General features: G+C 37.2%; 2 protein-coding genes across 2 annotated transcripts; both read left to right on the forward strand.

Moving 5' to 3' along the window:
- Nucleotides 1-8,584: 8,584 nt before the first annotated feature.
- LOC114535295 lies at nucleotides 8,585-9,832 on the forward strand. Its single transcript, XM_028556666.1, has one exon. The coding sequence runs from the start codon at nucleotides 8,585-8,587 to the stop codon at nucleotides 9,830-9,832; it is 1,248 nt and encodes a 415-aa protein (XP_028412467.1).
- LOC114535296 lies at nucleotides 9,829-10,619 on the forward strand. Its single transcript, XM_028556667.1, has 2 exons — nucleotides 9,829-9,962; nucleotides 10,067-10,619. Exons 1-2 carry the CDS (start codon nucleotides 9,829-9,831, stop codon nucleotides 10,617-10,619), a joined length of 687 nt encoding a protein of 228 aa, XP_028412468.1.
- The last annotated feature ends 6,191 nt before the right edge of the window (nucleotides 10,620-16,810 follow it).

Raw genomic sequence — 16,810 nt, forward strand, 5'->3', positions numbered from 1 at the left:
ATGTAGTGCCAAAGACAAACTTCTAAATGGATTTACTGCCTGAAACTTTGCATAAATGATTAATTTGCGAATTCAAGTATTATTTTGAAATTTGAAGTCAATCGAGTTATTAGAAGTATGGGATGTGTAATAGTGCTATCGATTTTGTTATAGGGGTGTAGAAGCACTGTATTTTGACGCGCATGTAGTGCCAAAGACAAATTTCTAGATAGATTTGCTGTCTGAAACATTGCATGCATGATTATATTACGAATTCAAGTATTACTCTAAAATTTCAGGTCAATCGAGTGAATAGAAGTATGGGATGAGTAATATTGCTATCGCTTTTGTTACAGGGGTGTAGAAACACTGTCTTTTGACGGGCATTTGGTGCGAAGACAAATTTCTAGATGGATTTACTGTCTGAAACTTTGCATGCATGATTAATTTGCGAATTGAAGTATTATTCTAAAATTTCAGGTCAATCGAGTTAACAGAAGTATTGCATGTGTGATAGTGCCATCGATTTTGTTATAGGGGTGTAGAAGCACTGTATTTTGACGGCATGTAGTGCCAAAGACAAACTTCTAGATGGATTTACTGCCTGAAACTTTGCATGCATGATTAATTTGCGAATTCAAGTATTATTTTAAAATTTGAAGTCAATCGAGTTATTAGAAGTATGGGATGTGTAAAAGTGCTATCGATTTTGTTATATGGGTGTAGAAGCACTGTATTTTTACGGGCATGTAGTGCCAAAGACAAACTTCTAGATGGATTTACTGCCTGAAACTTTGCTTGCATGATTAATTTGCGAATTCAAGTATTATTTTACAATTTCAGTTTAATCGAGTTAATAAAAGTATGGGATGTGTGATAGTGCTATCGATTTTGTAACAAAGGTGTAGAAGCACTGTATTTTGACGGTCATCTAGTGCCAAAGACAAATTTCTAGATGGACTTTCTGCCTGAAACATTGCATGCATGATTTGCAAATTGGAGTATATTTTTAGAAACTTCAAGTCAATCGAGTTGATAAAAGTATCGGATGTGTGATATTGCTATCGATTTTGTTACAGGGGTGTAGAAACACGGTATTTTGACGGGCACGTAGTGCCAAAGACAAACTTCTAGATGGATTTACTGTCTGAAACTTTGCATGCATGATTAATTTTCGAGTTAAAGTATTATTATGAAATTTCAGGTCAATCAAGTTATTAGAAGTATGGAATGTGTGATAGTGCCATCGATTTTGTTTCAGGGGGGTAGAAAACCGTATTTTGACGGGCATGTAGTGCCAAAGACAAACTTCTAGATGGATCTATAGTCTGAAACTTTGGATGCATGATTAATCTACGAATTGCAGAATTATTCTGAAATTTCAGGTCAATCGGGTTAATGGAATTGCGGAATTTATGATAGTGCTATCGATTTTGTTACAAGGGTGTAGAAACACTGTATTTTGACGGGCATGTAGCGCCAAAGACAAACTTTGATGGATTTACTGTCTGAATTTTTGCATGTATGATTATTTTGCAAATTGGAGTATTTTACGGAAATTTCAGGTCAATCGAGTCAATAAAAGTATGGGATGTGTGTGTGATAGTGCCATCGATTTTGTTACAGGGGTGTAGAAAACCGCACTATTTTGTCTGTCATATAGTGCCAAAGACAAACTTCTATAGATGGATCTACAGTCTGAAAATTTGGACGCATGATTAACCTACGAATTTTGAAAAATATTTTGAAATTTCAGGCCAATCGAGTCAATAAAAGTATGGGATGTGTGAAAGTGGTATTGATTTTGTTACAGGGGTGTAGAAACACGGTATTTTGACAGGCATGTAGCGCCGATGACAAACTTCTAGATGGACTTATACTGCCGGAACCTTTCATGCATGATTATTTTGCAAATTCGAGTATTTTTTTAGAAATTTCAGGTCAATCGGGTTAATGGAAGTATGGAATTTATGATAGTGTTATCGATTTTGTTACAGGGGTGTAGAAACACTGTATTTTGACGGGCATGTAGTGCCAAAGACAAACTTCTAGATTGATTTACTGCCTGAAACTTTGCATGCATGATTAATTTGCGAATTCAAGTATTATTTTAAAATTTCAGTTTAATCGAGTTAATAGAAGTATGGGATGTGTGATAGTGCTATCGATTTTGTAACAAAGGTGTAGAAGCACTGTATTTTGACGGGCATGTAGTGCCAAAGACAAACTTCTAGATGGATTTACTGTTTGAAACTTTGCATGCATGATTGATTTACGAATTCAAGTATTATTTTAAAATTTCAGGTCAATCGAGTGAATAGAAGTATGGGATAAGTTATATTGCTATCGATTTTGTTACAGGGGTGTAGAAACACTGTCTTTTGACGGGCATTTGGTGCGAAGACAAATTTCTAGATGGATTTGCTGTCTGCAACTTTGCATGCATGAATAATTTGCGAATTGAAGTATTATTCTAAAATTTCTGGTCAATCGAGTTAATAGAAGTATTGCATGTGTGATAGTGCCATCGATTTTGTTATAGGGGTGTAGAAGCACAGTACTTTGACGGCATGTAGTGCCAAAGACAAACTTCTAAATGGATTTACTGCCTGAAACTTTGCATGCATGATTAATTTGCGAATTCAAGTATTATTTTGAAATTTGAAGTCAATCGAGTTATTCGAAGTATGGAATGTGTAATAGTGCTATCGATTTTGTTAGAGGGGTGTAGAAGCACTGTATTTTGACGGGCATGTAGTGCCAAAGACAAATTTCTAGATAGATTTGCTGTCTGAAACTTTGCATGCATGATTATATTACGTATTCAAGTATTACTCTAAAATTTCAGGTCAATCGAGTGAATAGAAGTATGGGATGAGTGATATTGCTATCGCTTTTGTTACAGGGGTGTAGAAACACTGTCTTTTGACGGGCATTTGGTGCGAAGACAAATTTCCAGATGGATTTACTGTCTGAAACTTTGCATGCATGATTAATTTGCGAATTCAAGTATTATTTTAAAATTTCAGTTTAATCTAGTTAATAGAAGTATGGGATGTGTGATAGTGCTATCGATTTTGTAACAAAGGTGTAGAGGCACTGTATTTTGACGGTCATCTAGTGCCAAAGACAAACTTCTAGATGGACTTTCTGCCTGAAACATTCCATGCATGATTAATTTGCAAATTGGAGTATATTTTTAGAAACTTCAGGTCAATCGAGTTGATAAAAGTATGGGATGTGTGATATTGCTATCGATTTTGTTACAGAGGTGTAGAAACACGGTATTTTGACGGGCACGTAGTGCCCAAGACAAACTTCTAGATGGATTTACTGTCTGAAACTTTGCATGCATGATTAATTTTCGAGTTGAAGTATTATTATGAAATTTCAGGTCAATCGAGTTATTAGAAGTATGGAACGTGTGATAGTGCCATCGATTTTGTTACAGGGGTGTGGAAAACCGTATTTTGACGGGCATGTAGTGCCAAAGACAAACCTCTAGATGGATCTACAGTCTGAAACTTTGGATGCATGATTAATCTACGAATTGCAGAATTATTCTGAAATTGCAGGTCAATCGGGTTAATGGAATTGCAGAATTTATGATAATGCTATCGATTTTGTTACAAGGGTGTAGAAACACTGTATTTTGACGGGCATGTAGCGCCAAAGACAAACCTTAATAGATTTATTGTCTGAAACTTTGCATGCATGATTATTTTGCAACTTGGAGATTTTACGGAAATTTCAGGTCAATCGAGTCAATAAAAGTATGGGATGTGTGATAGTGCCATCGATTTTGTTACAGGGGTGTAGAAAACCGCACTATTTTGTCTGTCATATAGTGCCAAAGACAAACTTCTATAGATGGATCTACAGTCTGAAAATTTGGACGCATGATTAACCTACGATTTTTGAAAAATATTTTGAAATTTCAGGTCAATCGAGTCAATAAAAGTATGGGATGTGTGATAGTGCTAATGATTTTGTTACAGGGGTGTAGAAACACGGTATTTTGACAGGCATGTAGCGCCAAAGACAAACTTCTAGATGGACTTATACTACCGGAACCTTTCATGCATGATTATTTTGCAAATTCGAGTACTTTTTTAGAAATTTCAGGTCAATCGGGTTAATGGATGTATGGAATTTATAATAGTGTTATCAATTTTGTTACAGGGGTGTAGAAACACTGTATTTTGACGGGCATGTAGTGCCAAAGACGAACTTCTAGATGGATTTATTGTCTGAAACTTTGCATGCATTATTGATTTTCGAATTGAAGTATTATTATGAAATTTCAGGTCAATCAAGTTATTAGAAGTATGGAATGTTTGACAGTGCCATAGATTTTGTTACCAGGGGGTGGAAAACCGTATTTTGACGAGCATGTAGTGCCAAAGACAAACTTCTAGATAGATCTACAGTCTGAAACTTTGGATGCATGATTAATCTACGAATTGCAGAATTATTCTAAAATTTCAGGTCAACGGGTTAATGGAAGTATGGAATGTATGATAGTGCTCTCGATTTTGTTATAGGGGTGTAGAAACACGGTATTTTGACGGGCATGTGGTGCCAAAGACAAACTTCTAGATGGATTTACTGCCTGACACTTTGCATGCATGATTAATTTGCGAATTCAAGTATTATTTTAAAATTTCAGTTTAATCGAGTTAATAGAAGTATGGGATGTGTGATAGTGCTATCGATTTTGTAACAAAGGTGTAGAAGTACTGTATTTTGACGGTCATCTAGTGCCAAAGACAAACTTCTAGATGGACTTTCTGCCTGAAACATTACATGCATGATTATTTTCCAAGTTGGAGTATATTTTTAGAAACTTCAGGTCAATCGAGTTGATAAAAGTATGGGATGTGTGATAGTGCTATCGATTTTGTTACAGAGGTGTAGAAACACGGTATTTTGACGGGCACGTAGTGCCCAAGACAAACTTCTAGATGGATTTACTGTCTGAAACTTTGCATTCATGATTAATTTGCGAGTTGAAGTATTATTATGAAATTTCAGGTGAATCGAGTTATTAGAAGTATGGAATGTGTGATAGTGCCATTAATTTTGTTACGGGGGTGTGGAAAACCGTATTTTGACGGGCATGTAGTGCCAAAGACAAACTTCTAGATAGATCTACAGTCTGAAACTTTGGATGCATGATTAATCTACGAATTGCAGAATTATTCTGAAATTTTAGGTCTATCGGGTTAATGGAATTGCGGAATTTATGATAGTGCTATCGATTTTGTTACAAGGGTGTAGAAACACTGTATTTTGACGGGCATGTAGCGCCAAAGACAAACCTTGATGGATTTACTGTCTGAATTTTTGCATGCATGATTATTTTGCAAATTGGAGTATTTTACGGAGATTTCAGGTCAATCGAGTCAATAAAAATATGGGATGTGTGATAGTGCCATCGATTTTGTTACAGGGGTGTAGAAAACCGCACTATTTTGTCTGTCATATAGTGCCAAAGACAAGCTTCTATGTTTATCTACAGTCTGAAACTTTGGATGCATGATTAATCTACGAATTGCAGAATTATTCTGAAATTTCGGGTCAATCGAGTCAATAAAAGTATCGGATGTGTGATAGTGGTATTGATTTTGTTACAAGGGTGTAGAAACACGGTATTTTGACAGGCATGTAGCGCCAAAGACAAACTTCTAGATGGACTTACTGCCGGAACCTCTCATGCATGATTATTTTGCAAATTTGAGTATTTTTTTTAGAAATTGCAGGTCAATCGAGTTGATAAAAGTATGGGATGCGGGTTATTGCTATCGATTTTGTTACAGAGGAGTAGAAACACGGTATTTTGACGGGCATGTAGCCAGTGGCGTAACTAGAACGATAATTGGGGGGTTGAATATTCATACATCCAGTTCCGCCCTACGGATTTCTTTTGTAATTGCAATAGCTCACCCCCCCTAATAATCCTTCTACATAGTTACTCCCCTGCATGTAGCGCCAAAGACAAACTTCTAGATGGATTTACTAGACTTTGCATGCATGAATTATTTTTGAATTGAAATTTTATTATGAAATTTCAGTTCAATCGAGTTATTAGAAGTATGGAATGTTTGATAGTGCCATCAATTTTGTTAAAGGGGTGTAGAAAACCCGTACTATTTTGACGGGCATGTAGTGCTAAAGACAAACTTTTAGATGGATCTATTGTCTGAAACTTTGCATGCATGATTAATTTACGAATTGAATTATTATTATAAAATTTCAGTTCAATCGAGTTAATAGAAGTATGGGGTGTGTGATAGTGCTATGGATTTTGCTACAGGGGTGTAGAAACACTGTATTTTGACGGACATTTGGTGCCAAAGACACTGGCGTAGCCAGCATCGATAATTGGGGGGGTCCATATTCATATATTCATGTAAACAGACTGTAAAGACAATTGATTTGAAAAGAAATTAATCCTGCGTATCACGAATATATGAATATGGACCCCCCCCCCAATTATCGTTCTGGCTACGCCGCTGGCCAAAGACAAACTTCTGGATGGCTTCACTGTCTGAAACTTTGCATGCATGATTAATTTACCAATTGCAGTATTATTCTGAAATTTCAGGTCAATCGAGTTAATAGAAGTATGGCATGTGTGATAGTGCTATCGATTTTGTTACAGGGGTGTAGAAACACTCTACTTTACGGGCATCTAGTGCGAAAGACAAACTTCTGGATGGATTTACTGTCTGAAACTTTGCATGCATGATTAAGTTACAAATTGCAGTATGATTCTTAGATTTCAGGTCAATCGAGTTAAAAGAATATATATACAGGGTGTCTCAAAAAAACCCCAAAACTATTGAAATCATGCACTCATTGTTAAAATTTGAATGCCGTGTGCACGAATTTTAGCCCGCGGTGATTTAATGCAATTCAGTAAAATGCTAAATGCTTTGTGTTGCTAGAGAAAGGGGACATGTCGAAGGTCATGGTGATTGAGATGCACATTTAAATATTGTTAAATATCCATATATGTAAATTGAAAATATTGTTAATAAATATCATTTCCGCGAAACAGCAAATTTTACTGCATCATATGTATGCATAAAAATGCTTATGCCTTATGGCAAACATTTACACACTTGTGGGTCCCAACAGAGTGCTTAGGCATTCAAACTTTAACAATTAGATTGTCATGCGATTTATATGATTTAAAGGTTTTCGTTGTTTTTGAGACACCGTGTTTATAAATAAAACTTTGCCTGACATAAGGTTTAGGCGTTTAACGTCATGATGAGGAACATCTATTTCTGATACATATATGACCAGATTGGAGGTCCGTATAGGGAAATATGTCCTTTACGGACCGCCCTATACGGACCGCCTAAAAAGGTTAATAATAGATTTATTGTTTTGAATTCCCGTTTAATTTTGCTTTTAAAAACTCGCGCGGTCAGTACGGACCGCTCGCGTAGTCAATCAGATTGCAGAAAACGCTAAAATATGAATTCGGACCGCAAGAAAAAAATCATTACAAGCAAGATTGAATGTCAAACTATAAACCAATCAGGTTATATTGTGATATTTCGATAGTTGGGCGGAACCTGTCAAAACTGTCAAAATACCACAGTGTAACCTGATTGGTTTATAGTTCTAAGTTCTAACATTCAACGTTTCGATTAAACCCAAGAGTTTAACGGTGGCTTGCAAACAACCTCGTACCCAGGGTAATTTGGCTGTGTTATAGGGGGAGGCAAAACCCTGGGTATGAGGGTGGCTTGCAAATAGCTGTAATAGACAGTAAGAAAAATTATGGATTCTCATGCTAAAGGTAGCTTTATATTAGAGTGGATACGCGGATACGCAGTGAAGTGTTTATCTTAAGAACTATGGATACAGTTTGTTTAAATACATCAGACTCTTAACCTAGAGGTAGCTTTATATTGGAGTGGCAGCAACCGCAGCATGATCTCCTAACAAAATAACAAAATTGTCTGACAGTAAATTGTCGGGAATTGACAGATAAGCACATAAAATACCTTAGGGCAAGCACAATATCATATAACATATTAATTAAGGGAAGGGTTTTTTAATTTAGTTAGTTAGGAAGAAGACACGCGAGAAGCGCGGACGAATACCTTGTGATTTTGGTATATATTCTTTATAAATTTTGTTGTTTGAGACTTTGTGACTTGTCGGGGACATCAGTTTGGGGGCGACATTCCCGATACGTGGCACCTCCGACGGGATCTCTATAACATTAGAGTTTTATGCGAACCGCAAAAGGAACGAAATGGACACAGACGCCGCACAACCCAAGTGCTAGATTCAGGTAGGAAAGAATCTATTAAGAGGCACCTCCAAGCACTAAGAGAAACAGTACGTGAAACAAACGAGTCGAAGCGAGCTGTTGAAACAGCCAAAATCGCAAAAGATGAAAACGCTGATGTTATTGATGCTTGGTACAATGACATCGAAGTTAAGTTAGAGGACGCTGACGCTAAGGCACTAACCCTTGAGAGTTGGATCGCGGATAAGGAACTATCGGAAAAAACTAAGGCACGGGGGGAGCAGGTTAATAGAGATTAGAGAGTTAAAACTACATGAGAAGAAGTTACAAATGCAGCGCGAATTAGCTCTGAGTAAAACCGAGCCGGAAGTTCAGGAATGCAGTGGTTTCAAAACAGCGAAATTGCCAAAACTAGTCATTTCTAAGTTTGATGGCTCGTATATGGTGTGGTCAAGGTTTTGGGGACAGTTTTCCGAAGCTATAGATAAGAGCACGATTCCGCCCATAACAAAGTTTACTTACTTACGCGAGTTACTCGCTCCGAAAATCAGACGGTGTGTTGAAGCTTTGCCATTCTCAGTGGAAGGTTACAATCGTGCCAAGTCAATCCTCACTGATAAGTACGGAAAGGAATCAGCGATTGTCAATAGCTATGTGAAAGAGATATTAGAACTGGCCTACATATCTAACGCGAACACTCGTAAGATCGCGGAATTCAGTGAAAAATTGTCCTATTGCGTGCAAGCCCTTGCTACAATGCAAAAGTTAGAGCACATTCGGGGAAATGTTGCCATGACCCTTGAGAAATTAGCTGGGATAAGGGGAGATTTGGTACGCAGCGACCCTGACTGGGAATCGTGGGATTTTGGGCAATTGAGCGAAGCCCTGCGCCAGTTGGTGAGACGAAACCCTGTCGTATCGAATGACAAGGACCGAGAAGTCAAGCCGCTGTTCAACGCGCATAGAGAAGACGAGAGGATAAAAGGTTGCGTTTATTGCGGGGACAGTGAACATAAAGCAACTCAGTGCACAAAAATCGTAGAGTCGAGCGAGCGTAAGAAAATTCTGGCAAGAAAAGGTTTATGTTTCAATTGCGCCACTAGGAAACACCGCGCTTCCGAGTGCTCTAGTAAGACGTCCTGTCAACATTGCGCGAAACGTCACCAGTCTTCGATCTGTGAAAAGCGGTTGGAAACACACGGAGGTGACGGGGAGCTAAAGATAGACGGCGCAAGTGACGATGGAGTCTTCCCAGTCGTTGTTGTCAAGGTGAAAGGCGTGAAGTGCCGTGCGTTGATAGATTCCGGTGCCGGGGGGTCTAATTACGCGTCGGCGAAATTGATCAAGACGTTAAATACACAACCGAGCGAAGTCAAGTCCCAGCGAATCGAGATGTTGATGGCCACTAAAACCACGCGAATAGAGATGTACGACACTGAAATAAGTTCCCTGGACGAGAGCTTTAAACTCAACGTGAAGGTGTCTAAAGTCGACAAACCCGAGCTGTTGACCGTGAATAACCCCAGTTATGACAGATTGAAGCAGAGTTACGAACATCTACGGGGCGTCGCTCCATGAACGATGTTGATACTAAAGAGAAACTGCCCATACATCTGGTCTTGGGAAACGGAGAGTACGCTCGAGTGAAAACTAGAACCAAACCCCTACTCAGCGGAAAAGATAGCGAGCCGGTGGCGGAAAAGACGAAGTTCGGCTAGATCATAATGAGCCCTGGTATCGACGTAGATCGGGACGCGATGTTGTTGACGCAAACCACACAACACGACGACTTCGAGGATCTTTGTCGGTTAGATGTTCTGGCTTAACTGATGCTAAGGAAAACGACCAACATTCTGTCTACGAAGAGTTCAAAGAACAGCTCGTCAGGAACCCAGCAGGGTACTACGAGACGAATCTTCCATGGAAGCCAAACCACCCTCCGTTGCCAACGAATAAAGCAGGTAGCCGTCGTCGTTTAACCACTCTAGTGAGAAAGTTAAGACGCGAGGGAAATTACGAACAATACGATAACGTGATTCGTGATCAGATCAACCAGGGAATCATAGAAGTAGCGCCGGAGGAACCGAAGGGTAGAGTATTTTACCTTCCACACACGGGAGTCGTCAAGAGCTCGGCAGAGACAACGAAATGGCGTGTGGTGTACGATGCCTCTGCGAAAGAACAAAATAACCAGCCATCTCTGAACGAGTGTTTGAGCCCTGGCCCTCCACTTCAAAATCTGCTTTGGGAAATTCTTATACGTTCACGATTCCATCCTGTCATCCTAACGAGCGATATCGAAAAGGCCTTCCTACAGGTGAGGATAAAGGAACAGGATGAAATATTTCAGGGTCTATATAACTAAAAATATCAACTATTCTGGCGAACCATTTTGACGTAGTAACTCATTTGAAGAAGCATCGGACTAGAAGGTCGAGGTTTTGACTTCCACTGTGGCCAGCTTACGTTTCAGCTTGCCTGTTGGCAATTCAGAGTTGCGACATCACAATACTGAATCTTGTTAAACAACCCTTATTCCTCCATCAGAGATGCAAAAAAGCTGCAGGTACGCGGGTGCCACCCGTGAAGAAGGTTTGCTTTCAATGAGGTTTTAGGAAGTTTCGAAGTTGAACACTTGAATGGTTGAATGTCAAACTATAAACCAATCAGGTTACATTGTGATATTTCGATAGTTGGCGGAACCTGTCAAAACTGTCGAAATATCACAGTGTAACCTGATTGGTTTATAGTTTAACATTCAACGTTTCGGTTACACCCAAAAGTTTAACGGTGGCTTGCAAACAACCTCGTACCCAGGGTAATTTGGCTGTGTTATAGGGGGAGGTAAAAAAAACATGGGTACGAGGTTGGCTTGCAAATAGCTGTAAATAATAGACAGTAAGAATAATTATGATGGATTCTCATGCTAAAGGTAGCTTTATATTAGAGTGGATACGCGGATACGCAGTGAAGTGTTTATTTTAAGAACTATAGATACAGTTTGTTTAAATACATCACACTCTTAACCTAGAGGTAGCTTTACAATGGAGTGGCAGCAACCGCCGCATGATCTCCTAACAAAATAACAAAATTGTCTAACAGTAAATTTCAAAAGCACTCAAAATGAGGAATTGACTAAATTTTCAAAATTAAGGCATTAACTTAATTTGGTAAATCCTAAACCTAACCCCAAACGAGACACGAGTCTATAGCCTTTAGATTTGTTACAATTTCCGCTGCCCACTTTCCGATCGCTTAACTATTTTCGACTGCGTTTCCACGTATCCAATGAAATTGTAGCTACTTGATTTAGTTCGACTAGTGGACGTGTAACGTGCCGAATTAAGAAGAATAGACGCACACACAGTTTACAATTATATATATATTCTTTCAGCTTTACACGTGCAACCTTCTCACTTCGGTTGTACGCTCATACTAACTAACTTGAGCGTCTTGTATTACCATGCATATACTGTCCGGAAGCAGTCTGTTTTATATTAACCCGTTACAGACGGGCATGATAAGCGTTTGCTACTAACCATCTACAAAGGCAAACGAGGATATCGTAAGTCGTGACTAGCGAATCCGGAATCGTGTAACCGGGGCCTTACATATGTGAATAATATTTTTGCACTCTGTCTTCAGTGTTTAGTGGTTATATCTCGCACCTGAGTAAATATTTTATTCACCGTGCATATACACATTGATACTTCCTACCATTTTGTAAATTTGTTGCATTTTATAAACCCTTCAGGTAACGAAATATTACAATAAAAATTTAGAAATGATCTGTCTCAAAAATTTACTCAGAATCTCTACCACTATTCCCAAGAATTTACCAACGCCTTTTACCATTATCAGCACGAATCCCTATCCGCACGAATCCCTGTCCGCATCCGTACATGCGATACTATATTTGGAAGACGATACCATATATGGTGTACGCAAAATTTTTTAAACTAGCTAAAAATATAGAAATAAACAAGAGACAAAATGCATTTTGAAATGTATTCATTACACTTGGCTTTTTGTCTGATAAAGATGCATGATATTTATTAATCTAAAATTATTAAAATAAAGAACGATTTTAGAATAGCAGAGCAGAGGACATGTATTATGAAACTGTATGGTCTTAGTTTTTTAGAGAGGATGACCATGGAATTGATTATTGATGGTATGTTTTTTATAATAATTTAAATGACACAAATATAGATAACTGATCATTTGAAGAAAAAGGTATTTTAGACATTCAAATTTAGTATATTTGTTCCATTTAGCTTGAATATTGGGGGTTTTTTATGAATATATATCTGAATTATAATTAATGTAAAATAGGGCTGTATAATATGAGAATTTCAATTAGGGTGTAGTAATGATGAGATGATTTTAAAATTTTTAGATCAAAACTGAAAATCAAAGAAAGGCTGTGGAAAAGGTGACTATGCCATGTTTTTGAAAGTAAACGTTTCTCAATTCAAGTTAATAAATAAATGCCATTTTTGTGTTTTTTACACTATATTCAGTGTGTTAATGCTTATGCTCATCTTCAGCAAAAAAGGTTTTGATTGCAATCCTTGGCAACTAAATCTGAGCCTCTATGGACGTACGGATATACTGTAGACTATCCTATAAGGAAACAATGTTGTAGTGTGGCAGCAAAAAATACATTTAGTCACAAAAACGTTTGAACTTCTCAACAATTTTACAAAGGATCAATTAATTAGGGCAGATACTTTCAATTTTAGCTATTTATAGCTTATAACAAATATGCAGAAGGTAGCTCAGACAAACAGCTGCTAATGATACCAGCACTGCATGCGAGAGTAAGCACCCCAGCATATGCATATTTCTTCACTAATTTATCAAAGCCAACTAACATTAAGGTAAAGCAGTAGATGAATCATGATCGTCTACTATAGGGTGCATTGTTCCCAGCTGTGGTGCAAGAGCCAAGGAGTTGAACATCAAGACATGTTTCTACAATCTGACCAACTGAAATACATGAAGAATGTAAGTTTTATCACTTGACTATATATAAAGCCCTTTCCAAAACCTGCTATATAGCAACTAATGTAAAGAATTAATAAATATGTGATGAGCACTGTGATTTTTAATTACTAGAGGTAACTTTTCTGTTTCATTTTCTATTAATTATTCTTATGTGAATTGCTTCCTTTTGTAAATGTATTTGTCATACTTTAAATGTATAGAAGGAAAACTTATACACTGTGTCAGGTTGACTTAGTGTTGGGTTCGAGTCCAGCACACAGTTGAAATATCCTTTAAATATACATTTAAGTATGACGTAATAGATTTTGCAACCGAAAAGCAATCAAGACTAAACTCAGAGACGACGCTAAGGCTTTAACTATATCTATGGTTATATCAAATGAAAGTCAGCCCCTAATTAACTCTGATTCTAATTTGATGACCATTGGCGCTGTCTAAACTCTATATTTCAGTTTGTTTCTGGGCGAAACTAACACGATAATTGCGGAAGGTGTGATTATTCATATATTCAGTTGTACAAGCGGATTCTTTTGAAGTTGCACGCACCTACAAAAGCAATCCAAATCCGTTATCATTAAGGTTGTCCATGTCAATTATATACAATATTAAATATCAAACACGTGACCATTAACATGGCTTTTTTTGTTCACTTACCTCTTGTCTCTTTATTTATCAGTTTGTTTACCTTACTATGAAATTTAAGAAATTTTCAGGATAGATTTCCAACGATTTGACGTAAAAGTAACGTTTGCAGTACATCACGTGATCGATATTTACTTTTTATATATTTCCAGGTGACACTTTAATGATAACGACTGTATATATATATATATACACCCATTTGCAAAAACGTTGGCCGCAGATAGATAGATAGATGATACTCGAAATCTAATTAGAATTGCATATGTTGTGTAATATGATTGAAATCCCATGCAAATGTAATCATATGCAATTCTAATTAGACTTCGAGTATCTATCTATCTATCTATCTGCGGCCAACGTTTTTGCAAATGGGTGTATATATATATATATATATATATATATATATATATATATATATATATATATATATATATATATATATATATATATATATATATATATATTTATATATATATATATATATGTCAGTATATATATATAAATATATATATATATATATATATATATATATATATATATATATATTTATATATATATATATATAATTCATCGCTACACTGTGTTTCACGTACTAGTTTTAGTATGATCCTCAGGTTGTAAACAGTTATCGCCTGAGGATCGTACTAAAACTAGTACGTGAAACACAGTGTAGCGATGAAATACTATTTTATGATTATATATGATTATATATACCAAATATGTCTTTAGAATCATATATCTGCTTGTGGATCCAACTTTGTCCTGTCTACTCCGTAGTACCATTTTCAAGATAGTGCAAATACAAGACCAAGTGCACAAGCTAAAGAATTAACTGAACTTGGCCACAGAGAGGATCAAACCCTTGATCCTTAGTTTACTAATCCGATGCTACTTTCCAACTGAGCTACTAGAGCAAGACGGCTCAACCAGTTCAGATTTCGGAATATTATACCTCACACCAAACTTTTCCAATCACATAATTTGTTTTATGCAACATGATCATTACTTTTTTTTAGCGAATACTACGCCCCGAATAGCTCGTACTCCTGATTTTTCCCCGGGTTTGGCATTCAGTCGAATATCACGCTTGAGCCAAAATTGCGTAATTTCTTGAGGAATCTGATTTCAGTTTTTATAAAACTTTGAAAGATTTTGAAGAATTTGGTTCCTAGTCATGTGGGGTTCGGTATAATATCCTAGTTATAGACCTTAAACTCGAGGTATTCGCCCAAAAAATTACCTGTCAGGATGAAATATTTCAGGGTCTATATAACTAAAAAATATCAACTATTCTGGCGAACCATTTTGACGTAGTAACTCATTTGAAGAAGCATCGGACTAGAAGGTCGAGGTTTTGACTTCCACTGTGGCCAGCTTACTTTTCAGCTTGCCTGTTGGCAATTCAGAGTTGCAACATCATAATACTGAATCTTGTTAAACAACCCTTATTCCTCCATCAGAGATGCAAAAAAGCTGCAGGTACGCGGGTGCCACCCGTGAAGAAGGTTTGCTTTCAATGAGGTTTGTTAGGAAGTTTCGAAGTTGAACACTTGAATGGTTGAATGTCAAACTATAAACCAATCAGGTTACATTGTGATATTTCGATAGTTGAGCGGAACCTGTCAAAACTGTCGAAATATCACAGTGTAACCTGATTGGTTTATAGTTTAACATTCAACGTTTCGGTTACACCCAAAAGTTTAACGGTGGCTTGCAAACAACCTCGTACCCAGGGTAATTTGGCTGTGTTATAGGGGGAGGTAAAAAAAACCTGGGTACGAGGTTGGCTTGCAAATAGCTGTAATAGACAGTAAGAATAATTATGATGGATTCTCATGCTAAAGGTAGCTTTATATTAGAGTGGATACGCGGATACGCAGTGAAGTGTTTATTTTAAGAACTATGGATACAGTTTGTTTAAATACATCACACTCTTAACCTAGAGGTAGCTTTACAATGGAGTGGCAGCAACCGCCGCATGATCTTCTAACAAAATAACAAAATTGTCTAACAGTAAATGTCAAAAGCACTCAAAATGAGGAATTGACTAAATTTTCAAAATTAAGGCATTAACTTAATTTGGTAAATCCTAAACCTAACCCCAAACGAGACATGAGTCTATAGCCTTTAGATTTGTTACAATTTCCGCTGCCCACTTTCCGATCGCTTAACTATTTTCGACTGCGTTTCCACGTATCCAATGAAATTGTAGCTACTTGATTTAGTTCGACTAGTGGACGTGTAACGTGCCGAATTAAGAAGAATAGACGCACACACAGTTTACAATTATATATATATTCTTTCAGCTTTACACGTGCAACCTTCTCACTTCGGTTGTACGCTCATACTAACTAACCTGAGCGTCTTGTATTACCATGCATATACTGTCCGGAAGCAGTCTGTTTTATATTAACCCGTTACAGACGGGCATGATAAGCGTTTGCTACTAACCATCTACAAAGGCAAACGAGGATATCGTAAGTCGTGACTAGCGAATCCGGAATCGTGTAACCGGGGCCTTACATATGTGAATAATATTTTTGCACTCTGTCTTCAGTGTTTAGTGGTTATATCTCGCACCTGAGTAAATATTTTATTCACCGTGCATATACACGTTGATATTTCCTACCATTTTGTAAATTTGTTGCATTTTATAAACCCTTCAGGTAACGAAATATTACAATAAAAATTTAGATCTGTCTCAAAAATTTACTCAGAATCTCTACCACTATTCCCAAGAATTTACCAACGCCTTTTACCATTATCAGCACGAATCCCTATCCGCACGAATCCCTGTCCGCATCCGTACATGCGATACTATATTTGGAAGACGATACCATATATGGTGTACGCAAAATTTTTTAAACTAGCTAAAAATATAGAAATAAACAAGAGACAAAATGC

The sequence above is a fragment of the Dendronephthya gigantea genome, unplaced genomic scaffold (genome assembly GCF_004324835.1).
Source record: "Dendronephthya gigantea isolate DGI-Jeju-01 unplaced genomic scaffold, DenGig_1.0 000115F, whole genome shotgun sequence".
Taxonomy (NCBI): domain Eukaryota; kingdom Metazoa; phylum Cnidaria; class Anthozoa; order Malacalcyonacea; family Nephtheidae; genus Dendronephthya; species Dendronephthya gigantea.